Raw genomic sequence first — 26,472 nt, forward strand, 5'->3', positions numbered from 1 at the left:
GCCCCAGCCCCGTGCCTGGGGGGGGGGGAATAAAAAAAAATTCTTTATTTCCTGCCCAAAAAACTAGGTGCGTCCTATGGGCCGGTGCGCCCTATGGGGCGAAAAATACGGTAATTTTGAAGCAACACTGGAATTTGGAAAACGATTGATCCCAAAATGTCCCTGGTTTCCCCGCCAGTGCCAAACTTGGGGAAGAGGATGAGCCAGTGCTTGTCCCAAGCGATGACGATGGTAGCTGCAGAGGCTGTGAGGGAGTCTCCTCCCTTGGGAGGGGCAGGGGAGGAGGAGAGGCTGCCGCTGCCAAGGCCCAGCCCCACATGACACACTGGCTCTAAGGGGCAGGCAAGGCCAGGGCCGTCTTAAGCATATCCGGCACCGTGGTGCAAAGATCCCTCCAGTGCCCCCCCTTTCCCAGTGTTGTTGACCTTTTCCCAAGCCTCTGCGGGGATCGCTTTCCTCCCACGAAGGCTTGGGAGGCAAGCTTCACACCCGCCAACCATATAGTTGGTGGGGCGCAGCTTCCATCCTAAGCCTCTGCAGGGATTACTCTCCTCCCGCGGAGGCTTGAGAGGCAAGCTGCACGCCCGCCAGCCATATGGTTGATGGGGCACAGCTGGCAGGCGTGCAGGGAAAGGGGAAGACACTGGCAAAGCCACGCAGCTCTCCCACTCTCTGGGGTGCCCCTGAGAGGCCAGCGCCCTGGTGCAACGCGCCAGTTAGCCCAATAGAAAGACGGCTCTGGGCAAGGCCACCCTGGGTGGGAGGAAAGGGGGAGCAGGGCACAAGGAGTCTTTTTTTTATTTTAAAAAAATGCTTTGTGCATCCACATATAATTTTGCCCCTTTCTAAAATTTATTTATTAGTGTGTGCTTTTCTTTTTGTAAATCTACCAAAGAATAAAATTGGGATTAAGGAGTTTTCTCAGGGCAGGGGAGGGTATGTGTGCTGGGTCCCATGGGTGTAGCACTGGTTACACTCAACTTTCTTCTGATAGGAAATTCTCTATGGGGGGGGGCATGGACACACACAAAAATGGGGGGTGGAGGAGGACCAGTTGTGGGGCAAAGTGAGAAATACTCCTATTTTCATCTGAGGAATGTTGAAGGATATGGCAGTGCGGTTTAACAATCCAGGTATGACCAACCCTTCCTAGTAGGAAAAAAACCACCAGATTGTTTCAAGTAAATCTTGTATTCTAATGCAAAAGAATGAAAAGTTGAGAATACATGGTAGGTGATTGGCTAGACAGAATAGTATTATTGGATTCCATCAAACTATAAACGTACCACTTTCTCAATACCATTTATTTATTTATTTATTTATTTATTTATTTATTTATTTATTTATTTTAAAAAATAAAACCTCTCCCAAGCTTGCCTCATACTATCTTGGAAATGTTCTGTGAACTTCTCCAAAGAGTAGGACTCAGTCAGTCCATTGGTCCATCTATCACAGTGTATATCAAAGAGGTTCATGACAGCTACACAGAAAACCTCGCAATAAAAACCATGTAAGAAAGTCAAAATTGGAAATCAGATATTATGAAAAGATGCATTCTTAATTACCTGATAGAATAGACAGTTTTGCAGAAGGTGTTTAAAAGTTGAAACAGAAGGCACCTGCTGAATTTCTATGTTTTGGGGGTTTTGGATGGTAATATGAAGATTGCAGTCCCCATTTCCAGCCATCCCAATAGGCACCAAATGAATGTTCTTGCATGAACATCTAAGGGTTAGCAGCTGCCCCATTGTTCGGCTGAGCTTCATTCTTCCTATTTCAGGAGCAGAGTAGAAAGACAAGGCAGAACAACATTTCTCAGTTATCTTTTCCCAGTCTCTATAAATAGCACATATAACACCCTTTTCCACTCACACGATAAAAATAATTTTCTCTGTTCATTTGCAAGTCCTATGCCCCCTCCCCCTGATCTCACAGGCAATTTGCCGACCTTCCATTTATTGTGTGATTATTAAAACCAACACTCAAACTGGCGAATATTTGGGGGAAGTGCAAATTTCTTTAGAGAAGCAAGTTAGTTAGCAGTAAAATGCATTGTGACGATTCTATGAAACTAATTGCTTTTGTAACTTTTGCCTCTGTTCCTAACATTTTGCCCCTTCCATCAACACAATACTAGTATATTGAATCACTCCGACAGTGAACTACGCTAAAACTGGTATTAGCCTCTCTCTCTTTTTAATTTAAAAAGGTAGGGCAATATCATGCAATTGGAACCGACAATGAGACATTGCAATGTATCTTTAGTTTCAAGGTGCTCCTCTTCAAGGTTTCTTCCTTCCAACCAGCCATGCCCTCATCCAGATACTTACTCTTAAATGGAAGCCCAGGATGGGCATTTCACTCCAAGCTTTTTTTCTGTTCCACCCTGGATACATAGCATGTGACACTGTGACTGTTCCACTGCAATTCGCCTTCCACCCAAAACTATGCTATTCATCTCACTGCCTACGGGTTTGAATTTATGTAACCTACATGATTAAGTGCATAAGTGACCTTGTTGTGTTTTTCCACTCCATTCATTTCAGTGCAAAGGAAACACAATGTCAATGGACAAAGAAAGGTCATCAGTTACATACTGTTTACAGACAGAAAGCAACAGCAACCAATCACATTCACTGGATTGATTTCCATTCCAGGCATGGGACGACTAAGCAAACAACAAACCTGAAATGCAATGCCATACAGTGGTACCTCAGGTTACATAGGCTTCAGGTTACAGACTCCGCTAACCCAGAAATAGTGCTTCAGGTTAAGAACTTTGTTTCAGGATGAGCACAGAAATCGTGCTCCAGCGGTGCGGTGGCAGCAGGAGGCCCCATTAGCTAAAGTGGTGCTTCAGGTTAAGAACAGTTTCAGGTTAAGAACGGACCTCCAGAACGAATTAAGTACTTAACCCGAGGTACCACTGTAGTTTGGAATTCACTGTTATGTATTTGTGAATTTTAAGTTGACCTGATATGAGAAATGTATTGCACATCTATCACACATTGACTGCTGCTGTATGCTGGCAGTCAAATGCTGATGGCTGCAAGTGAGATTTGAGGAAGTCTTGAGCCCTAGACCTGGACATGAGTGTTAATAATGCCTGTATTCAGCAAAACAGGAGCAAGGATCCTGGTTATGCTGTAAAGACCCACATTGATGTCAAGGTGGGAGCCGGGAGCTGGTCAGCAATAACTCACATGTCAGTGAAGTGAACTCTTTATCCCAAGGAACAAAAGAGCTCAGGCTTAGTGAGCGCAACAACTCTTCCCTGTAGGCTTTGCCACAAAATCTTCCTGCTCCCCAGGACTATGTTTCTCCACCCCTGACCTAGGATGCTAGGCTTGGGGGTGGAACTCAACAGCTAAAACAACAGTAATTCAACCAATTTTTCTTCATTTGAAAAGATGGAAATACTTACTTTCGTGATCAGCATTGCAGCATTGTTTATTTTTATTATGAGCACATTTTAAAACAACATTTGCCCATTCAGTGGAATCAGCTTGCGTTGAAGTGATCTGTGTGATCAGGGATAGGATGACAGGGACAAGCCATGCATCCAATCTACGCATTAATCAACTGTGCTATGAATGCAGTCAGAAAAATGGTATTCAGTAGAGGGCCACTGAGGATGCTCCTCACCTGGGGCACTCTTTGGTCCAGGGCCAGCACTGAGGGCACCTGTACACGTGGATACTGTTTTCTCTAGTTCAGGATACCTGAGGTCAGTAGAAAGCACTGCTCTGATATCCACATACAATAAGGGCAAAGTGATAGGTTTCTATAATTTATACCAAAGGTGGCCCATAAAGGGTTACAGTAGAATTAGGGGATGCTGAAAAGATTGATAACAGGGATGCAGAAAGGGGAGGTATGGGGAAGTCGCTGAAAGAAGGTTCAAGAAAAGAAAGGTTAAGAAAGTATACGTGTTTATATGTTTGTATGTCCATGTATTGTGTTGTATTGTTTTGTATTATGTGTGGAAAAACCAATAAAAAATTTATTAAAAAAAAAATAAAGGGTTACAGTAGAACATCGCTGTTCTTCTGTGTCTGAAAAAAAACTCTGTCAAGCTGATGCCTTCTGGATGTTTTTGGACTACAGCTCCAGAACATCTGAAGGGCAGCACATTGGAGAAAGTGGCGAATCATATATAGTCCATGGTCTTTCACAAAGTTAGGAAGTTCTTGGCTTACATTCAGAGACTGGTTCAGGCCCGAGAACAAATCAACTGCCCTGTTTTCCTTAATTTACCCCTAGCTGGAGGAACTATTGTGGATCCCGTTTAGGCCTTCCTGGCAGCAGTGGTTTTTCAGCACAGGGTCGCAAGGTCATTAAGAAAGTTACATTCAAGCAGAAATTCACTGATGTACAAATGACTAAAACAATAACCCCACAAATCATCCGATTTCTGCTGACACCCTCAAGGCAACACTGTTCAGTTTTGCCGAATCGGTGACTGCACTCATGATATAATCTCGGCTGAGACTCTTCTGAAATCACTGATAAAAGTTGAAATCCAGGCAAAAAGCTCTTCTGAGTCTCGATCTTCTGCTTCCCCAAATTTCATCTGCAAGATATTAACAATAATAATGACTAGATGTTTACTGTTATTCACATATGAGCCATGTAAAGATTATTGTGGATTGAAAAGATCAGGCAAGAGTCATGAGCTGAAATATAGCCTGCTTTCTCTATGTGCCTGTAGGATTTGTCACAATGAAGGTCCAGGAAGCAAAATGGCACTTAAACTGTGTTGGAAGGTTCTGTTACAAAAAGCCAAACCCAAATGGTTTATAAGCAGAATTTATTGCTGGAAGCATATTGAATACAAATGGTATAAGGATGGCAACTGATGGCAGGAAGGTCAAGATAAGCAGATCCACCACATTGCAGAAATGCTATTCCATCCTCTATGTTCTCTCCTGCATTTCCCACATGTATCTTAAAGTGAGAATCAGGCCTCTTTATGATCAAAATATACAGGGCCCAACACACTTAAACAAGGACCTCTACATTTCTAAGATGTCATGTGAGATTCCAGGGGTCCCAGGCACTCACCCAGGGCTTGTGTTTCCTTTTGGAAATGAGGCACAGTGGTGACTGTGGTGTCTATATGATATATGGTTTATTTACACATATATACAACCTGAGCCTATGCGGCAAAATTTTTCATAGCAGAACAGTTAGGCTCACCAGCTTGTGAGGATGATTGTGGGAGGAGTGTGCATGATGTCACGAAGTTTTGCATGTGAGCATCAGACCTCCTTCCCAAGCTGGGCAGGACCTTCTGAGGCTTTGGGAACAAGGTGCCAGGAAAACATTTAGGGGACTGGCCTAGTCCTCCTGGTTCACTGACCGCACACCATTGTATAGGTCATTTTGGTGATTGTTTCACAATGATAGAACTCCCTTCTCCTGAGAGGCACCCTAATTTGAGCCCAGGCATCATTTGAAAGAATTCTAGATTTTAAAAATTATTTCCACCACTATTTGGGATTAAGTGTTAAATAGAGTAATGGGCAGTTAGTTTATTTCACTTGCACAACAAAAATTAAAAGCAAGGATTTACTCTTGAATTACACCTGTAATATATAATCTTTGAGAAATTCTAAATCACATCATATTCCTTTTCGATTATTATTCCAGTAATTCAGAAAGGGAATACTATTATTGAATACACAAGCACACCTGTATCCTCAGTGCATTCCCTAATTAAAATCAGGATAGTTAACTTGTCAACTTCATCTGTTTCTCACAGTTTGTTCAACCAATCCACTGCCCTAAGTGAGAAAATCACATTAACATTTTTAAGCTATTTGGATAAAGAACAATTTGGCCAGAGTTAACAAGTTAGCCATTAAATCCATACTTGGAATTTGCCCAGTTCTTGGATGCAGCATAAGGAAAAGCTATCTCTGTCTGTCGTTGGTTACATCTACAACATTCTGTATGTCTTAACCTGCAATTTCTGCCCCAAGCATTTAGGATAAGAAAAGGGAGGTGGAAATAAATATTGCCATCTTTTTCCTGGTGGAGGCTCTGTGCTTTTCACAATTGCATTATATGGGTGGAATGATGAGGATTCAGGTACAGCTCTTAGGGGTCCAGAACAGCCTTTCTCAACCTACTGCCCTCCAGATGTTTTGAACTACAATTCCCATATGCTCCAGTTGGCATTACCATCCAAACCAGCTGAAGGGTGTCCAGAGTTTATCTCAAGAGAAATGGTAGAACTTATGGGCAGCTCAAAGGAGGACGACAAATATTTATTCATTTAGCCAATGTATATGCCATTTGTTCAAAGGATTTTTCCCCCCTAAAAATGGTGACCACTAAAAGAAGTTACATAAAACAATACATAATTCCAAACATCCAAACTGTTCAATACAGTCAAATAAGTACTAATGCAAAAGATGGTGAGGGACCTGGAGTCCAATCGCTATAAGGAAAAGTTGGGTATATTTTGTCTGGAGAAAAAATGGTGGAGAGGCATTGCAAAAGCATTTTTTCAGATATACGGGCTGTTGTGGCATGCCCATGTTAGAATCAGAGAAACTGGAAGTCAGGGTGGAAGGATCTGTCACTTTTGGTTCTCCCAGTTTCTTATTTTTCTGATCTGAAATATAGTTCTCCACATTCTGCAGCCATAAAAAAAACCCTCATGAAAATCATCAGTGTTTTAGTGCAAATTTCTCCTAATAAACACATTTTATATGAAGTTTTCACTAATGTACACATTTTTTCCAAACAATTTGCCCTAATATAATGTATTTCTTTGTTATGCTCTCACCATTATATTTATTTATTGTATTTATATACACCATTGCCCTTAATATATGCATTTTTTTAAACATTACTTGGCGAACTGCATAGCAAAATTCAGATGAGTGCATATTTTGAAAGGTAGCTATGTTTCAGTTCACATAATATTTTTTTTTGGAAAGTGAGAATTTAATAGATTCTGCTTCAGATGAAATCAAATTTCTCCTTCATACCGAGTTGGAACCTCACTACTTATCCCTCATCAAATAACCATACAGCATTTCTTAAAAATTCACACTATGGAATTTGTTCCTTTGCTGTTTAAACAAAGTTGCATTATGGCCCATCATCAATTGCACAGAATGGTTTCAGCAAAGTCTCCTGATCCTTTGTTCTGATGGCCAATTGATTATTCATTTGCTCTGTTTCTCTTTATTTTGGCGTATCAATAAAACGCATAATCTGACAACAGACTCTTACAGGGACCCAAAGCAAAGAGTCACAAATCATTCCAAATCTAATTCACTCACCAATCAAGTAAACTTCCTCTATCAGTGACTAATCAATAGCTCTCACAATGAGCTCCTAATTGCACCTCTGGGGTGATGGAAGGCTGTAGATGATAACACAGCCCACGAAAGGCTTGCCAATAATTAAGCAGTAGTGAAGAAAAGATACTATTTCTACAGCTAACGACCAAACATCTAGAAGGTGTTGATCTCCAGCGGGGTAAATTGAAGGCAATCCTACACGAATCAGATGTTAATCCCATCATATCTCCTTATGATGAAGCACACACACATACCCCAAAAATGGGGAGTAACAAGTGCAGCAACCAATAGATTTATCTACACTGTTGATAATGCAGTTGCTACCAATAGCTGTGGGATACTCTTAGGAGTATTGACAGGCTTGGGAACTCTGTTTGCTATAGATGTTCAGCGGAAAGAGTAGCACATCCAACCAATGCATGTGCTTGCTTGGCTGCTTGTTTTATAAACAGTCCCTTATGAGCATCCTATCAATAATAATTAATAATTTTATTATTTATGCCCTGCCCATCTGGTTGTGTTTCCACAGCCACTCAGAACAAAATGTTCAAATCCAAGAAGCAAAACAAACAAACAAAAATCTGAGCATTAAAAAATTGAAGGGAGGTGGAGAAAAATTGTGCAAGACAATTTAGACAAACCCCATCCAGATTTTGTTTAGAATGCTAGTTGCTTAAAATGTGATTTTTTTTTTAATTAAAAAAAGTAGTCATTAGTCACCAAAATGACCACCAGGTAATTCTGTTCTGGGAAGGCTGTTCCATAGCCAGAAGAGTACAACCTCAAAGGCTGTATCGTAGTAGTCTGTAGTTGCACAGTTTAATTCAAAAGCTATAGTAATGATATGGCTTGAAGCTTCTGAACAGCTGCTGTGTCAGTGTTCTGCAACAGATTTTTAAGCACCCATTTGAAATGGGTGGAAAATCACAGCCTCCAGGTAGAATCCAACAAAGATTAGTCATAACTCATAGTGCAGACTTAGGCACAGCTACTCAGAAGTAAACCTCAGTGAGACTCAATGGAAATACAACCCACTGGTGATGCGAAGGGGTTGGATCAGCCTGACTGATACTTCCTGAACCAATAAACAAACTGAAACACACCTACCATTTGAAATTCACAGTTCTCCGAATTTTGTGAAGAAGGTCTCCATTATTTGAGTGAAAACAATGTGATCATTCAAGAACATTGCTTGCAAATATGCGCATAGTAAGAAAAATGCACTTAAAAAGCAAATAATTTGTGTGTGAGAGAGAATTTTTAAAATAAACTGATGCAGAAATGAGGGGGAAATGAAACAGAGAGAAAATTACAGATAGGTAGCCTATAGTGTATCTGAAGAAGTGTGCATGCACACGAAAGCTCATACCAAGAACTAACTTAGTTGGTCTTTAAGGTGCTACTGGAGAGAGAAAATGAAATCAACAGATCCATCCAACTTTGCATTCTGTTGACTTTCATAGCATTGGCTTCCTATCAAGCATGCGCAGGATTGCAACCTTAAGGTATGGTTATCAGATTTTTTCAATGAATCCGGGGACCTTTTTTTGAAGCTGAGTAGCAACAGGGAGTCAGTAGTGTGGATGGTGAGGCAAAAGACCCTGGGGCCAAGCACACATGCATATTGGATAAAGGTGAAAAGCCCTTCTTTTGCACCCTGTGAAACATAAATGCACAGACTTTTTTAAAAACTGGGCAACGGCACACCACCCACCCATGACTCCCGAGCCTACCCCTTTTGTTTTGACAGATTGGGGGAGGCTTGGGAGTTGTGGGCAGGCGGACATTGTCCAGGAGGGGCGCAAGGCGCACAGTTTCTCTGCCAGGCAAGGTGCAAAGCTCTTCTTTCGCACCCTGTGAAACATAAATGTGCAGAATTTTTTAAAAACTGGGAACAGCTGCCCGCCTGCGACTCCCGAGCCTCCCCCGATCTGTCCAAACAAAGGGGGCAGGAGATATGGGGAGGCTCGGGAGTCACAGGTGGGCAGCACGCCGTACCCTAGTTTTTTAAAACCTGCACATTTATGTTTCACAGGGTGTGAAAGAACTGCTTTGCACCTTGCCTGGCAGAAAAACTGCACACAAGACACATCATACGGGGACTTCCGGAGAGGAAAAATGGCGGGTGCCACAGCAGAGAGCAGCTCCCGAAGCCAGCCAGAGCCAACCTCGCTACCAGGCTGGCTCCGGGCTGCTGAGGCTGCCACTACCACGTTTCCCGGTGACAGATTTGCAAATCTGGGGACATTCTGGGGACAGAATTTGTCCAGGGACAGATATGCAAATGCGGGGACTGTCCCCGGGAACTGGGGATGTCTGGCAACCCTACCTTAAGGTGCAGAGCAGAAAGAGCTTGCTGAGTAAGGCAGAGACCCTGCACTAGCTTCCTGGCAGGTGAATTATTGATACTTACTATGAGGAGGATGGGTGAGGCATCAGGGAGTCTGGCGTGGTGCAAATGCACCAGCCGAACCAATCCAACACTCCTGCCAGTGCACTATGCTGATGTCCACACCATGGTCCCCTTTTCCTCTCAGTAAACAACAGTGACCCGCCCTCCAGGAAGCTGGCAAAACAGCTCCGCTCCCTCTAGGAAGCTGCTTCTGGTGCAGAGCATATTCAATGTTATTTGCAGATGAAAATGTGTATGTAGAGAGGTGATTGCTTCTCAGTTTTACATAAAACATTACAGAAAGGGATGGTGAGGCCCCTCAAGCATTTGGGAGCATCATCTGAACAGGAGCAGAAGATTAAAGCAATGCTGGACCCAGAAAAATGCAATTAGTGAGGTTTTACTGAAAATAACCTTTTCATAAGAATATGTCAAGGTCTTTTTCAGTGTCTCTCTTGTCTTTTATTTTAAAAAGTGTAGCTACACAGTGGCATAGCAAATTAGGTTTGAGAGTTATCATTTGAGATCCAAGGCTGCATCCTCAGTACATGTGATGTGGGGAAAGGCATGGAGATACATGGAGTGTAGAAAAAGCTTTAGTGTAAGCAGTTGCCTTTCGCATCATCAGAGAACCCACACAAGGGAGAAAACATTTAAATGCACGCAGTGTGGAAAGAGCTTCAGTGTAAGCAGTCAACTTACTTTACATCAAAGAACCCATGCAGCGGGAAAACCATATAATGCAGAGTTTCAGGAGAGCTTTCATGGGAGCTGAAACCTTACCCAACATTAAAAACCACAGATGGGAGAATTCACCTAAACATGAGGAGTTGCTGTGGTCCAAGAGGTGGCTTTGGATCATAATCCCAGGAGGTAACCACCTCTCGGGAAAACTCTTGCCTCAGTGGGCTCCCCAGAGCAAAGCATTTTGAACCAGGATAGTCTTTTCTTGGCAGCAAGCCCAGGAAAGGAGGAGGAGTTTGCAGGTACTAGGGAGAGACTGGGGGAGGGGGTAATGAGATCCACCTGCTCTCCCACCTTTCATAACCTTTGTTCCCATACTGAGAAGAGCAATCCCAACCAGATAAGTCTCTGAAGGACATGGAGCATAGCCTCTGATGGGGAGTTTTTCCAGTCTGAAGGCCACAGGGCCTTATGTGAAGGTTTCCAGAGGCCACATAACAGTGGTGGGCAGAGGCAGAGGCAAAAGTGGGTGGGGCAACAAATGTGAATCTTACAGTAGGCTAATTATTACAAATACTCTCACAGCCCTCTCTGTCCTCCATCTAAACAAGCAAGAAACATCACTGGAGCTCAAGGAGATGTTCCAGCCAGGCAACACTCAAGGAGTCAACTAGAGAGGCCTGGAAAGCTATGTTTGATCTCCAAGCCCAAAGGATTGAATTGTGCTTGGGAACTTTGGCTCACAGTCTAAATAGTCAAGCACCATGGAGGTTATCAAGGGCCTGGTGAAATGTAGCCATCTCAGGCTGGCTCAGATGTCTACAGCAGAAAGTAAGAGCCATGAACATCCATGATGGGTGTGATCTGAGGCAGGGTTCATCAGATCCTAGCCTTGGAACCTCTTCCTGACAACATCAGAGTTCATCCTTGGACTGCATGGAGTGGTAATAAAGAAGAGAGCATATTTAGAGCACCTTTTCTTCTTTATGGAATAACTAGCATCCACCCTGCAAGCTCGTCATCCATACTTCCTCCACTGACAAACAGAGCAGAAAGAAGAAGAAGAGGAGGAGTTTGGATTTGATATCCCGCTTTATCACTACCCGAAGGAGTCTCAAAGCGGCTGACTTTCTCCTTTCCCTTCCTCCCTCACAACAAACACTCTGTGAGGTGAGTGGGGTTGAGAAATTTCAGAGAAGTGTGACTAGCCCAAGGTCACCCAGCAGCTGCATGTGGAGGAGTGGGGAAGTGAACCCGGTTCACCAGATTACGAGTCTACCACTCTTAACCACTACACCACACTGGCTTTGGAGCTTTGCTGCAGCAGCTCTCACATTGCTAAATGCAACATCCAAAGTGGCCTCACCCCAGTCATTGCCACTGCGAGAACATGAACTTGAAACATAAAGTAGGTACAGCATGTTCAGTCAAGATGTGCAGAGAGAGTGCAATGCGTTGAGATTTACCGCAGCTGGAAAATTGTGGAGAATTGTCTTGCATCCTTCTTCTTGCATACTACTTTGCATTAGCCATGCATTCATCATATTTTTTTTAATTGGATTCATCACCCGTGAAAGGAAATTCAGAGATAATAAGTGTTGATGCAAAGAGTCACTTCATTCAGGAAATGCATTAGGAATCTCCATACAATAAAGGTTTTTGTCTGTGTCACTTAGTGTTATTTGCTAGAAGTCCCTGTTACTTTAATTAAGTATTATTTATTTATTTATTTATTTTGAAAAAGCACTGAGACACGGTAAGGTAAACTGTGCAAGTTGATTAAATGAACAGCAGCAATCTGATTTAAAACATAGGTGGTGCATTCCTAAGCATAGTTAGTGGAACAGAAGAAATGCCTCCTATATGCAATGAGATTTACTCCCATGTAATACATGTATGCAGGACTGCTGCCTTCAATAAGTACCTAATCCAATGCACATTTACTCAAAAGTGCACTGTTCTCAAGAGCTCGCTCCCTAGAATGGGTGTTTGAGAATGCAGCCTAAACGCTGCACTATGAATCATATTTGTCAAAGGTGATATTTCTCTGCATTTCTAGAGGTCACTGTTGATAAGAAAACAGCTTATTTGACACTTATATTTTAAAATAAAACGTACCAGTATGTTGTGATAGGCCTTTTTCATTTCTTGACAGCTTCTAAATAACTGAGAAAGGTCGCCTTCATATGCCTGAATCAAATCCTGAAACATAAAGCACAATCTGGAATGAGTGTCACATTAAAGTCTAATGCGACCTCAAAGCCACTTACAAACATCAATAAAAAAAGATCACAAACACTGGGTTGGAGGGAGTCAAACTTGAATGTTCAGAATTCGCACACACATGCACCACACTCAGACACACACACATGCAGGCATCCTCCACTCCTTTAACTTCTCCATCATAGTGGTGGGGTGAGAGGAAGGCTTAAGCAAGGAGTGGAGAACCTCAGGCCATCCTGCAGTCCATCCCTGTCAGGATTCTTCTCAGGCCATGCCCTTCTTCAATCCACACTCCTCACTAGGTGTGCTCTGCAGCCTCCTTCAATGCTTTTGCCTGGCTTGAAGGTGCCCATGCCCATGCTTTTGCCTGGCTTGAAGGTGCCCATGGGAGAATGCTTCTTGCTCGCCTGAATGGAGAAATGTGAGTGTGGCCTCCATGTGGAAGGAATGTAAGGTAAAGGTAAAGGGACCCCGGACCTTTAGGTCTAGTTGTGACCGACTCTGGGGTTGCAGCGTTCATCTCGCTTTCTTGGCCGAGGGAGCCGGCGTACAGCTTCTGGGTCATGTGGCCAGCATGACTAAGCCACTTCTGGCGAACCAGAGCAGCACACGGAAATGCCATTTACCTGCTCGCCGGAGCGGTACCTATTTATCTACTTGCACTTTGATGCACTTTCAAACTGCTAGGTTGGCAGGAGCAGGGACCGAGCAACAGGAGCTCACCCCATCGTGGGGATTCAAACTGCTGACCTTCTGATTGGCAAGTCCTAGGTTCTGTGGTTTAACCCACAGCGCCACCCGCGTCCCTGAAAGGAATGTAGCCTACCATAAAAGATGCAGCTTTCCATTTTTGCCGCTGGCCCCAGCTCCTGGAAGGTTGCCCACAAGGGAATGTAGTCTTCACACTGTAAAGGGTCCCCCACTCAGGTTTTAAAAAACTATCCATCACACAGCACCAAGTTGAGAGCCGAAGTTCAAATATCTCCTCTCATACCAGCACTAGGAAGGGGCACAAGCCCACCATGTTATCTGCTAACAACCCTAACCAGACGTCCAGCTCTGAGGGCAGTTCCCTAACTGCGAAAAGTGAGGTTACAGGGAACCAGGCAGAGGGCCTTCTCGGTAGTGACGCCCACCCTGTGGAACGCTCTCTCATCAGACGTCAAGGAAATAAACAACTATCTGACTTTTAGAAGACATTTGAAGGCAGCCCTCTTTAGGGATGTTTTTAATGTTTGATATTTTATCATCTTTTTAATATTCTGTTGAGAGTCACCCAGAGTGGCTGGCGAAAGCCAGCCAGATGGGTAGGGTATAAATATTATCATCATCATCATCATCATCATCATCATAAAAACAACCACATCTGCTTGGAAGTAAGTTCTATTCTACTCAATGAGGCTTGCTCCCAGGTAAGTGGTACTAGGATTGCAGCCATAGTATTTTAATTTTTAAAAAACATTGTTATGCTGTGTATCTTTCTTCTCTGTATTCATTTGATGATGATGATGATATTTATTTTAGCAAATTGACACATGCTAGCCAGCTGCTTATCTCACCATGGTATAAGTATGAACTGGGCTGTAAATAGATAACAAATTCAATTCCAGTAATAACCCTCTGAAACGCTATTCCTCAAGGTCAGAGAACCCTCTGGTGTGGCATTCAAAGAAATGCATATGGCTACAGCTAGAGGAGAAATTGGCAACACACAATCACATAGACATGAATCTGTAGCATACGCAGAGGATTATTGATCAAGACTGACAATTGGCTCGGCTATACCAAATTACATGACAGGTCATCTTCAGATCCTGGACAAAGAAGGAAAATGCTCCACTGCAGTGATGTCTTGGATGGTGGGCTTAGATGGAACATAAACTTTAAGCAATAGCAGTAACATGTTCTCCTGGAGCAGTAGGGTAGTTGACAGCATCTCCTTGCTCTGGCAAGTGATGGTGAGGCTTTCAAGCTTTCTTCTTATGTGTGACAACTTGAAGCTAGTCATAGGATGAGGGAAATAGCCAAACAGAGATTGAATACTTATTTCCTTCTCTTTAACGTTGTTGCTACGTCATGCTAGGAGTTGTAGCCATGCAACTTTCTAGAACAGGAATCTACAACATATAACATGAATGGCATCAAACTGACATGGATCATGACCAGTCAGATGGCCCCTCTGGGCAGAGAGTCCCAGGCAGGGACAAAATCCAAGAGGTTTGCTGAGTGCATGGTGGGCTGCCAAATATCACTAGTGGACATCCCAGAGTCTGTGGTCTAGATCTTGCTTGGTTTTTTCATTTTTTATTTTTTTTGTGACTTGCAGACAAGTTTCTGTGAACGAGGAGTGGGGAATCTTTTGCATTCCCCCATGGGGAATTTTCTGGGGGACACAGACTATGGAGGATGCAAAGCCAGAGGCAAAAATGGGCAGCTCTGTGGATGTGACCCATACCTACATACAGCAGGACACATTTCAGCCATGCAAATCTGTTCATGCCTCTTTATCCTCCATCTAAGCAAGCAAAATGCATTATCTCAGTTCAGTTATTCATTCATTCCAGAAAGCATATGTACTGTGAGAAGTGTGGCTTAGAAAGAGGGTGAGTGGTCCAGGAAGAGTCGCAAGGGGCTGTAGGGCCACATTCAAAATTTCCCCATTCTTGTCATAAACCCTTCTTTCCCTGCATCCAAAAAATCCCTTCACATCTGATCTCTGAAATTCTGCATGGTATATACCCATTTAAACATAATCCTGACCACAGTTACCTTCAGCTCTTTGTAGAACTGTGACTCCACAGCTCCTGCCTTGATAACCTTGGGTTTGATTAGTCTTCTGCACTCAGCAATGCTGTCTAATTCTTTCCGTAAAACTAATCACAAAACAGAGAGGAAGAAAATGAGGCATTTTGCCTTTCACACTGCTCTGACTTTATTCATTCTGTTTGTTTCAGGAGCTGATATTTCTCATGCACTGACCAATCAATCAATCATCAATCAGAGAAGAATGATAGCTTAATGCAAACCTTTAAGTATGTCCTTTGAGCATGTGGTGCTTCTCCCTGAAATATCCTATTCAACACTTGAGGACAGTAGGCATCAAAATGGGAAAAGGACTGTCCATAGTGAGCTTCTCATAACATGCATAGTATACCTTCTGTACAACACAATAAAGTAGGCTACTGGCTTTCCCCCAAATCATTGCTTTTTCTTCTTGATCTTTTCCACCCCACCCCAGTTTGAAGTTCTCTGACAGTTTTATGCCTTTGGCTACTTGCAAGCATCTGATCAATATCTCACTGCAATCAGTCAACTGGAGTCTTCCCATCAAACCTTATGGTTTTTCAATTTGGTTTGAAATTCTCTTTCATAGCTCTCCCAACTTCTATCTTGCATTTGGCCAGCAAATTTGGTCCCTTTTCAACTGGGATTGGATATAAGCACTGGGACCAAATACATATTCAAAAATATGAAACGCAGAAATCCTTGCACTTCCAAAAATACTTTTTGAAAAGTCAAAGTCCAAAGAAGCTGGAATTAAAAAGGAATTAGTAAGGAAAATTTGGATATGGATAGGGATCATTAAACTAACATTCAGAGACATCCAAACAAGGCAGCTGGAATGTGTGAATGGAATCCAATAATACAGATTATTATAAAGGAATTTGATATATTGCTGATACAATAATTGATTATATGTTGGTATACGTTATAGGAAGTTTATAGTTAAGGTAAAAGTACTGTAATTGTATATTTGATTCTCGGCATCTGGCAGGATGCATTTTTGGAAATGGTAAATTATTTTGTTGGTTGGTTGGTTAATTAACTACTCTTTCTTGCATGTAATACATTTTGTAAGAAACACACACATGCCTCTTTGAATTCTTTCTGACTGTTCCATCTTCAAAGGTTTTGGGGCTCTGAAATCCAAACTAAAGTTGCTGGTAGATCTTTCTGAGAGTGGAATTTTGAGGACAATCATAAAGTTACATAGGAAGGTGCCTTATGCCAGCCGGTCAGACAGTTTCTCCATCTGGAGAAGTACCATCTACTCTGATGGGCAAAGTATTTTGGCAGCAGTACCCTGGAGATTTGAACCTGGGATATTATGCACGCAAAGCAGGCGCTCTGGTACTAAGCAATGGAAAATACCGTATTTTTTGCTCTATAAGACGCACCAGACCATAAGATGCACCTAGTTTTTGGAGGAGGAAAACAAGGAAAAAAATATTCTGAATCCCAGAAGCCAGAACAGCAAGAGGGATCGCTGCGCAGCAAAAGCAACAATCCCTTTTGCTGTTCTGGCTTCTGGGATAGCTGTGCAGCCTGCATTTGCTCCATAAGATGCACACACATTTCCCCTTACTTTTTAGGAGGGAAAAAGTGCGTCTTATAGAGCGAAAAATACGGTAAAGACTGTGCTTCCTTCAACCTCCACAGTAGGCCTCCTGCAGGGATTGGCACTACTTGGGTGCCTTCTTCAGAATGAGACCAGAGAGATTTTCTGTAAGGACATAAGAAGAGCCCTCTGTTGGAGGCACCATCTGGTCCAGCATCCTGTTTTCAACAGCAGCCAACAAGATGTCTCAGGAACTTTCCTTGCATCCTTGGCCAACACTAGCATCTCTTCCTTTACATGCCTAGCACAGAGCACTGGAGCCAGGATGAGGACACGTTACCTGTTAGTCCAGGGGACAGGAGAGATCTGGGATGATTTGCTGCATATTTCCATTATCTCAATGCCTAACTCAAAGTTTTGATTTAAATTATTTCCTGAGTCTTTGTTTCGCAACCACACTAAGTTTCTTCTGCCTCCCATACCTCTTCTAAAGGTCAATGGAGCACTGGTTTAAGGCAAAATGAAATTGACTTCTCTATGCGCAATTTGGAAACTTCATGGCCATTACTTAGATATTTCTCCTCAAATTCCCTTGCAGAGACATGACAGGTTAAAATATTGCCATGGCAACCACACCCCTCGGTAGTTTGAATGTGTTTTTTTATTATTCTTAAAGAATCAAACAAACCCCAAAAGCTCTTCTCTTTGAGACCTACAAGCTCAACACGATGGAACCCAGTTCCAGGTGACTTCACAATGTGTGAAAAATGCTTTCGGTGAATTCTGAAACCATATTTACATACCTTCAACTTCAGCACTGAGACCTTTGATGGAAGCTGTGGCAAAGCAGAAAAGAAGTCAGATGGTGAACCCAGATAAGTATCTCACATATCTAATATGGAAATGGGTGTTTTGAGAAAAGCAATATTTGCAAGAAAGAAGGGAAGGGAAACAATCCTCTTACCAGCAGAAACAGCTTTAAATTCTGTCAACTCCTGAGAAAATGTAGCCAAATCAGGCTCATGTAAGAAGATCTGTTCCACAAGGGCATGGAGCAAGGTGAAATTCCTCTCCTTCCCCCGTAGCAATGATAACTACAAACAGAAGACAGCAATGTAATTGACAGGCTTGCCTAGATTTGGGGTGTATTATTTTCAAAAATGGAGGCAGCGGGGAAATGTTATAGCTCCAAGGAAAATTTAATAAGAGCAGAAAAGTGGGGTTAAGATTTCTTTAAGCTTCTATCCAACCTAACAGGATTCAGAGGTCTTTCTGCAAAGGGCCTGTACTACCTTTCTCACTGCATCCTCATGAAGGATGTTGTGAATTCAGTGGTACCTCAGGTTACAAACACGTTAGGTAGTACCTCAGGTAGTACCTCAGGTTAAGAACTTTGCCCCAGGATGAGAACAGAAATCGCGCGGCGGCAGCAGGAGGTCCCATTAGCTAAAGTGGTACCTCAGGTTAAGAATGGTTTCAGGTTAAGAATGGACCTCCAGAACGAATTAAGTTCGTAACCAGAGGTACCACTGTAGGATTTGCCAGAAGGAGGTGTACAAGGCCCCATCCAACCACCTTAGGGACTCCAATCTGGATTTGTGTGTAGGGTTTACTTCTTAGCCTTTTCTTCTCCTGAAGATGTTCCACAAGGCAGCAGAGGCTTAGGATCAGATTATCCTTCTAGATGGGCTTCCTTCCCAGGTTGGCAAGCCCCACCTGTCCCTTACTTCCCTCTACAGCGTGTGCAGAAACCACCATCTTGGCCATTGGTCTTGTCCGCTCAATCTGCCAGAGCCAGTCTTCAGATACAAGGAAGTTCCTAACTCATAGACAGTTTGAGATCCAATGGCTACCCTTACCTGTTTTAGTTGGCCAGCTGAAGCCATTCCCAGGGTATGGCCACTGTTGCATGCTGAGAGCTGAGTTCAGGATGGGGACCAAAGGTGGGTGAACTACCTCAGAAGGAGCATGATGTGTCCCCCACCAGAGGTGTCCCCCACCACTACCCAACACCTCTAATGTATAGCTCTGCTTTCCCTGGGAAGATATCAGTGAGGCTGAGAGAAGTCTTGTCATCTGGGCAGCCCAGGACCTCCATACACCCTGCCCAGGCTTGTGTCCTGGGGAGGTCACTTTGGTGCTGCTAATGCAGTGGTTTGACTCTACCCCTGGAGGTGCACTCCATTGTCTCTTGAGACAGACAGGTATCAACAATGCCGCTTAGGAACTAAAGCTGAGAAATACTACCATAGCTAAGAACCAGCCTGGCTATTGCAATGTTCTTCAGAGACCCTTCAGTGTTTTCACTTGCCTTCAGAAGTGAGGTAGGTGGTGATCTCGGACAGGACCTTCTCCATTGTGACACCCATGTCTCACATACCTTTTCCAGGGAAGCTTGCCATGAGCAGTATTCTACTAACTCGCTCCATCAGCTCAAGACTTTCCACTTTCATAATGGGACTCCACCCTGTCTCCTCACCCGACTTGTGTCCTCCCCAAACCCACTCCAGGAGGTTAGAGAAACCCTTAAATTTAGGGAGCACAGGAGGAGGGGGAACATTGCATTGTGAAATGCTGACAGAAACAGAGACTTAGCACCACATTGGATTCTATGCCTGGTGTTGACATTGATGTATTTTTGGTGCCAAATGAAGACCTTTTTATTTGACTTATAAATTTTGTTTTTGGGTTCTGCTTTAACATTGCCTCTGTTTTAAAGTTTATTTTACACTACTCTGCTATTTTGGGCTTTTTGGGGGGTGTTCTTATCACTTTTGAGCTGCTCTGAGAAACCTTTTAAAGGTTGAAGAAAGCCCTCTGCCAGGCTGCCACACATACCAAGCTTCTGAGGGCAGAGGAACTACCAAGAGGGTCCTCTCTGCTGAGTAAATATTACTCCTGGGAATAATTCTTCTGAAGGTTTTATATTTTAAATAGATACAATAACCTAGGCATTTTTCACCTTTTGGTATTTGTCCCATTCCTCCATTGTTGGGGGGGTGGGGGCTTATGCACTAGAGAGACAGAAGCCCCCTCCAGAAATTATTCCTCCACACTAGTTGGCAACAGGGCACCCTCCCAAAATTGAATAACTTCAGCTCTCTGCACCCGACCTTTGGCCATGCTGGCTGAGGCTGATGAAAGCTGGAGAACAACAATATCTGGAGGGCATCAAGTTGACTCCCGATGCTCCACAGGTTCTCTGATCTTCCGCAGAAAACTTGAATGTATTAAGGTGTTGCCAGCAGGGATGGAGGTGTTGAGGGTGCTGCTCCCTCACATATGCTTTAAATACAGAGAGAGAAAATGTCTGAAGGGGGCTTGACTGGCAAAATTAGCTGTACACCCATGTACAAAAAGGAAAGCAGGTAATGTGGTCTTGGGAGTAACCCACTGGACGATTTTAACATTGAAAATGGGACATATATATTTCCTAGACAGTGACAAAAGGTTTCACACTCCAGTGTAAAACAGTAAGAATAGTTCATGTAAAACAATGCTTTAAGTCTCCGTAGTGGGATGGAGAAAGATGTCGTCTGGCACAGTAAGGTTTTGTAGATATTTTTCATAATGATAAATGTGGTAGTTCAGCAGAAATATAAAAAAAGGCAAACATCCAAATTGGGGCTCTGAATTGTCGCATGCATCATAAATCATTCACTCAATATACTGAAATCCCTGGGAAGTGCCATGGTGGGGGAAAATAACTTCCACTTCTATTTAGAGATGTGGCAGAATTTGATAATATGCTTAAAGGTTCAAGGCTGCCTAGAGACTATGCAGTCAGTAATAGGAGCAGCCAAACACAGAGTTTGAGGCAAAGGAAACTGTTCTTATTGCCAACATTTTCAAAGGCAAATCATCAGTCCTGCAAATGGATCACAGATAATACAACCAAAAAAGTCACTTTTACATGGGCATATCCTATTGCATCGTAATTCTGGCCAGAAACTGTTGTTTATTAATTTCTGTTTCGGACAAAATTTTGTTATTTGCAGATGTCCACACATTTTAAATGATATTCCTGCAATGTGGAGACTACCAGATGGAAGCCACCATTCTGGGCAGCTTCCAATATACTGTATTTACTCAAATCTAAAACTGTACTCACCTTTCTGGGCCAAATTACATTGTGAAAATTAGGGTGTGCATTAGATTTGATGGCACATTTACATTCACCAGCAAATACTTTTTTTGGTTTCAAGGTTCTAAAAATTGAGGTGTGCATTAGATTCGATGGTGCATTAGACTCGAGTAAATATGGTGTGTGTGTGTGTGTGTGTGTGTGTGTGTGTATAGGCATTAAACATTAAAAAACTTCTCTATATAGGGCTGCCTTCAGATGTCTCCTAAAGGTTGTATAGTTACTTATCTTCTTGGCTCAGGGGTCACATAACTCCATACCCTCCAACATTTCTCCAATGAAAATAGGAGACGTCCTAAGGAAAAGCAGGACGTTCCAGGATCAAATCAGAAACTGAGCCAGCTTCTGTAGATCTGGGACTGTCCCTGGAAAATAGGGACACTTGGAGGGTCTGGACTTTGCCAGAGTAGTTTGCACTGAGTCTCAGCATTTCTTTGAGGGGTTTGGAGCATCTAGAAAACATTCATCTGAAGGGAATGGCATTGCTGTATTATTTATCTGCACTCAGGAGAAAAAGAGAGAGATTTAAACACTTTTTTAAAGGGAAATTGTACTCTCCTACAATCCAAGCCTTTCCCCAGCAAAACCACTTACTTTAGCCAGAGAAGACAGCTGAAAGCCTTTGGCCTTCTCTCTCCCAGCATTTTCATTTAAGTAGTTCCCAATGGCTAAGATATATTCCAGCACAGCAACAAATCTCGGGTTGTCCTGCAGCTGTTTGCATGCCCTGATCTTCTGGTTTATGAGCTGGAACACAAGGAGGCATCGTTTGATTAAATTGTCAAGGGTGACTAAATGGGGCTCTCTGCATTGTTTCTGGTCAGTCAGGAATTAATCTAGACCACGGGAATCTCAAGCCATAAAAGGGGCCTCTGTAGGGATCTGCCATGAAGACTTCATAGTCAAGATTGCTACATTCTCACGCACTGTAATGGCAGGGATCTTTGGCATTCGCTTGTGGGCACATTGTGCAACATGTCACTGATGCAATAATAATGGATTAGTGGTAGATTTATACTGGACCACTTTATTAAGAAGAGTTTGGATTTGATATCCCGCTTTATCACTACCCGAAGGAGTCTCAAAGCGGCTAACGTTCTCCTTTCCCTTCCTCCCCCACAACAAACACTCTGTGAGGTGAGTGGGGCTGAGAGACTTCAGAGAAGTGTGACTGGCCCAAGGTCACCCAGCAGCTGCATGTGGAGGAGCGGAGACGCGAACCCGGTTCCCCAGATTATGAGTCTACCACTCTTAACCATTACACCACACTGGCTCACAATTATTAGTTGTTCCTGCAATGCTTCCCAAATATTAATACGTTTATTGCTATGTGGAGAGGCACTTTTGTGCTATAACAGGCGAGGAAACTGGTAGGCCAAGATTGCCCCACAGGCCTCCCCATTTGTCCTGCAAGGCTGCTTTTCTGTTAGTCCTGTGGGCACCATGTTGGCTACACTTGACATGGAAAGTAATTACATACAATAGCAGCTTCAGAAAGGGCAATTTGGAGCAGAAAAGGTGGTGAGAAGGGGTAACTGGACTCTTTGTGCTGCTTCTGTGTTCCTAATCTTCCCTCCCCTTCCCTCCTCTATAGGGTGACAGAGACAGATTGAAGGATCTGTGAAGAAAAAGTCTGCTTTTTGGACCTCACAGGCAGAATAAGAGCTGTGAAAGGGCAACTCTGAGCAGAAAACCAACAGGCAAGGAAAGGGTTAATATGCCACCATTGCTGCAACTTTTCCACTTCATGTTACCCCTTTGCAAAGTTGCTTTTGCTTAGAAGTAGCAGCCTTTGATGGCCCTTGACACGTTATTGGCAGGTAATGTGCCAGTCATTTCATGCTTTGTGTTCTCAAAGAGATACACCGTTAGTTTCAAAAATCAGCAGAAAGAAATAGCAGCCTGAATATTCAATACAGGCAGTAGCTTGTCTTATCTGCCACTTGTGTGCATAATCATATGTCCCCCTGCACCCAGAACACAGGTGTCTCCCTATGGAGGGTTTGTGCAAATCACTGCTTCTGCAACTACACAGTAGGGCAAAAACAGGGTGCAAAAGGTTACTCTCTCTTACTCTCCCAGTGTACACTTGTCAATAATCCCAACTCATTCTTATTTTGACCCCAGTGTGCTCTTTCAAAACTGATTTCCATAATGAAAAAAGGATGTGCAATTTTAACTTGTTCAGATCTTGTTGGGTTGGATATTCTTTTTTCTTTATTTCTTTTGTCTCTCCCAATATGGATGTATATTTTTCACCCTTACTTCTATTGAGCTCATTAATTAAAGAAGGATTGCCTCCCTAGAGCTGCTATTAGCCATAGAGGGAGAAACATGTGGACTTTAAAAATTAATTTTTCATATTTTCCCATCCACAAGTTATAGCAGCTCCAATTAAATAAGGGGTGTATGTAATCTGGACCAGGGCTATGGTGTGGGGAAAAGTGTCTCTCTCCTCATGCTGTGACCCCAATCAAAACTGGTGCCCCATACCTGCTTTTCCAAAAATAGAATGACATTGGGAGCACCCAACAGAGAGCTGTTATTTTCAACCAGTATCTGGGAGCAATTGGCTCTAGTTCAGGTTCAAGGCTCCAGAGAGGTTTTAGCATTGATGCTTAGTTGCAATTGACACAATGCAGGAGGTTCTTTGAACCAGCCTTTGGGGTTCAGGTTAAGTTCAGCTCCCTCCCTGCAGCCTCTTCAAACTGGATGATTGGCAGTCTTTTTGAGACTGTGGACACCTTGAGCCCCAAACCAGATTTTCATTATTATGTAAAACAAAACAGTCAATGTTGGATGTATTGCTTGGGCACCTAGACTGTGTTTCCATAGGTAAACAAGAATGACAAATATCTCGAAAATTAAATCTCAAACAATATCTACAAGGTATCAGCTGTTCTGATTGGCATGGACTGTGTCATCGTTCATGAGGTATTACCTACTGGAGGTGCTATTTCCGCTAATGAACTCTCTCAGGTTTTGACTTGCCCAAGGCTATTTTAGATACCCCAGCAGGTAGCGCATATTGTATTTCAAAATCTAGACGATCTCAAATTTACTTTCATGCTAGTTATGACTCTCTTGGCTATCAAATCCAGGAGCAACACATAGATCATCAAAACCTTTCCCCACATTTCTTTTGAATAATGCAGTGAAATGACAACTTATACATCAGGCTGCCCGCATTATTACAATATGAATGTCAACGACATGACGGGTGAGTTGCTTTTTCCAAGGAAAATCTCTGCTCACACACATACGTAGATAGACACGCCGGCTTTTAAAATTGACATGGAGGGCATCTGGTGCTTTATAGTGCATCCCTAAGCATGTTGACTCAGGAGTAAGGATGGGGGGGGGGCAGAAATTCAGTTTAGTTCACATTTAAAGGTGAACCTACCTAATTCTCATTTCCTGGAACAAAATGCAAACCAAAATACAGCCATCCCTCAAAATTTGTGCTTCTCCAAAGCTTGCAATGCAGTTCTCCAGTCAAGTAACATATACAAAAGAACGTATTGAAATGTATAATTCTTCTGTTTATTTTATATTTGCCTGTTTATGTTTGGCTATAACATGCCTTTGGTTCCCTTAATGATAACTTCGATTTAGCATATCTAAACTGATGTGCTAATGTGGACTTACAACTGGAGGGGAAAACAAAAACACCAAGAGAAAGCAAGTTTGACAGATTCATCCCAGTCCACTGAGTACAAAGGGACTTTATCCAGTGTAAGTATGGATAGGAGTACAGCAAGCTCAATGTTTAAATTTATTTAAGGCACACACACAAACAAATATAATATGATTACCCACAGAAATAAAGGTATGATACTTACTGGCCCCAGTTCAGCCATGGATTCTGGCAGTTCACGAATGGAATGCAAGAGGTCAAGTTTCTTGCATAAATTAGGTATTTTACACATCTGCATAAAGGAAAGGAAACTCAGAAAAGATTCTTGTTGTCCTACATAAGAAAATTTTAAGCTGCCTTGTTAAATCTGTTCTAGGGGTTCCCACAACCCTCTGAAGCAGATTTGAAGAGGGGTTGGAGTATGCATGGAAGAAGGAGATGAAGGGAAGTTCCACTGAGCAAACATAAATCCTTGCTCCGATGGAATGTATTCATTTGATACCAGCTCATCAATTCATGAGAAAATTGTGCTCAAAAATGATCAAAATGGAAAGGGAGAGGGAAATTGGTGGAATTCCCATGCATGAGCTACAGGGTTGTTGTTGAATTTCTCTCACTTTCAAGGCACCCATTTACAAGGTAGTGAAGCAGCATTCGTGAGTGCCCTTTCATTCAATCTTCAGTTTAATTCTCCAGCAGTCTGCACTCTGCAGCCTTCCTGTTTCCTGAAAACCCCTGAAGTCTGCTCAATGGCCAGCTTACTCAGAGTAAGATGACAGAGCTTTTCCCATAGAGAGCCAAGAGACTGCAAAGTGCTGGAGAAATGGAAAGGAAAAATGCATATGCCCATTCTACCCACAGCCACCTTGCAACAATTACGAAAGCTCAATTCCACAGCCACAAAATGTTTAAAAAAATTCTAAAGTGTCCTGAGAATGAGACAGCCTCTTTTGCAGTGGAAGAAAACTTTTGAGAAATTTGGGGACACGTTGTGGCATAGCACCAGCAAAGATGTTGGACGCGAAACCTGGGACCAGACTTATCCATATTGAACTATAACCCTAGGTAAAAGCTCCCACCTTGGGGCATATCAGCTAGACATGCATCTTCAACAATGCATTGACCTTAAGTCACACAACTGCTGTTCTGTACTTTAAAAAACACAAATGAAATATTTTAGAAGTGCTCTTTTTAACGTTTCAGTTTGAACTTAATTCTAATAATCTAACACTGTGTCTTTTGCACAGTCTTCTGTGTTTAGGAGACAGATCAGGATGTCTGAATAAATAAAGCAACCCAGCTGCTGCAAAGGATTTCTTTGGTCCAAAAAAGTTCGATGAGTTGCATTTTCCCAAGTTTTAAATTCAGCATAAAATCAACAGAGAGCAAGAAGAAGACAATATGGCATGTACAAAACCACGACTTAAACCGTAGATATACTTCTTACTTCTAGCATAAATTGATCCACCAGATGCAGTTCTGAAGGAGACCCTTTGAACGACGTGTACATTTCTATATCTTTCGCGGTGGGCTGGTATCTATGGGAAATCGATACAAATTAGCATTCCTGGTTCCAAGACATCAGTGTCAAATATGGGCATTTTTTAGACAATGGTAAGAATTTCAATAGAATACTTAAAAACATGGACTCATTTGTGTGCTAAACCAGAGTAAACAACAATGAACGTTTGCCCATTTTAATTAATTGGGGGAAAATACAGCATTTTTGTATTG

At 42.6% G+C, this 26,472-nt stretch overlaps 1 protein-coding gene and 1 long non-coding RNA gene across 4 annotated transcripts in view; both read right to left on the reverse strand.

The window, feature by feature from the left end:
- The window catches only part of LOC310764837, a 392,409-nt gene that overhangs the window by 151,174 nt on the left and 214,763 nt on the right, over window positions 1–26,472 (reverse strand). The gene's annotated exons all lie outside the window — the stretch shown is intronic.
- LOC310764493 overlaps window positions 4,024–26,472 on the reverse strand; it is a 76,629-nt gene continuing 54,180 nt past the window's right edge. For 2 of the 3 annotated variants that reach the window (XM_083618588.1, XM_083618586.1), the window contains 8 exons: window positions 26,186–26,276; window positions 24,944–25,030; window positions 21,696–21,848; window positions 17,922–18,051; window positions 17,761–17,793; window positions 15,388–15,491; window positions 12,514–12,597; window positions 4,024–4,573 (listed from right to left, as the gene is read on the reverse strand). In XM_083618588.1, coding sequence (XP_083474714.1) covers window positions 4,469–4,573; window positions 12,514–12,597; window positions 15,388–15,491; window positions 17,761–17,793; window positions 17,922–18,051; window positions 21,696–21,848; window positions 24,944–25,030; window positions 26,186–26,276 — 787 coding nt within the window. In that variant the 3' untranslated portion in view covers window positions 4,024–4,468. Of the gene's footprint in view, window positions 4,574–5,087; window positions 5,787–12,513; window positions 12,598–15,387; window positions 15,492–17,760; window positions 17,794–17,921; window positions 18,052–21,695; window positions 21,849–24,943; window positions 25,031–26,185; window positions 26,277–26,472 lie in introns of those variants that run through there. The other variant, XM_083618587.1, reaches the window with a different exon arrangement.

Source organism: Podarcis filfolensis (genome assembly GCF_964270895.1).
Source record: "Podarcis filfolensis genome assembly, chromosome: 6".
NCBI lineage: Eukaryota > Metazoa > Chordata > Lepidosauria > Squamata > Lacertidae > Podarcis > Podarcis filfolensis.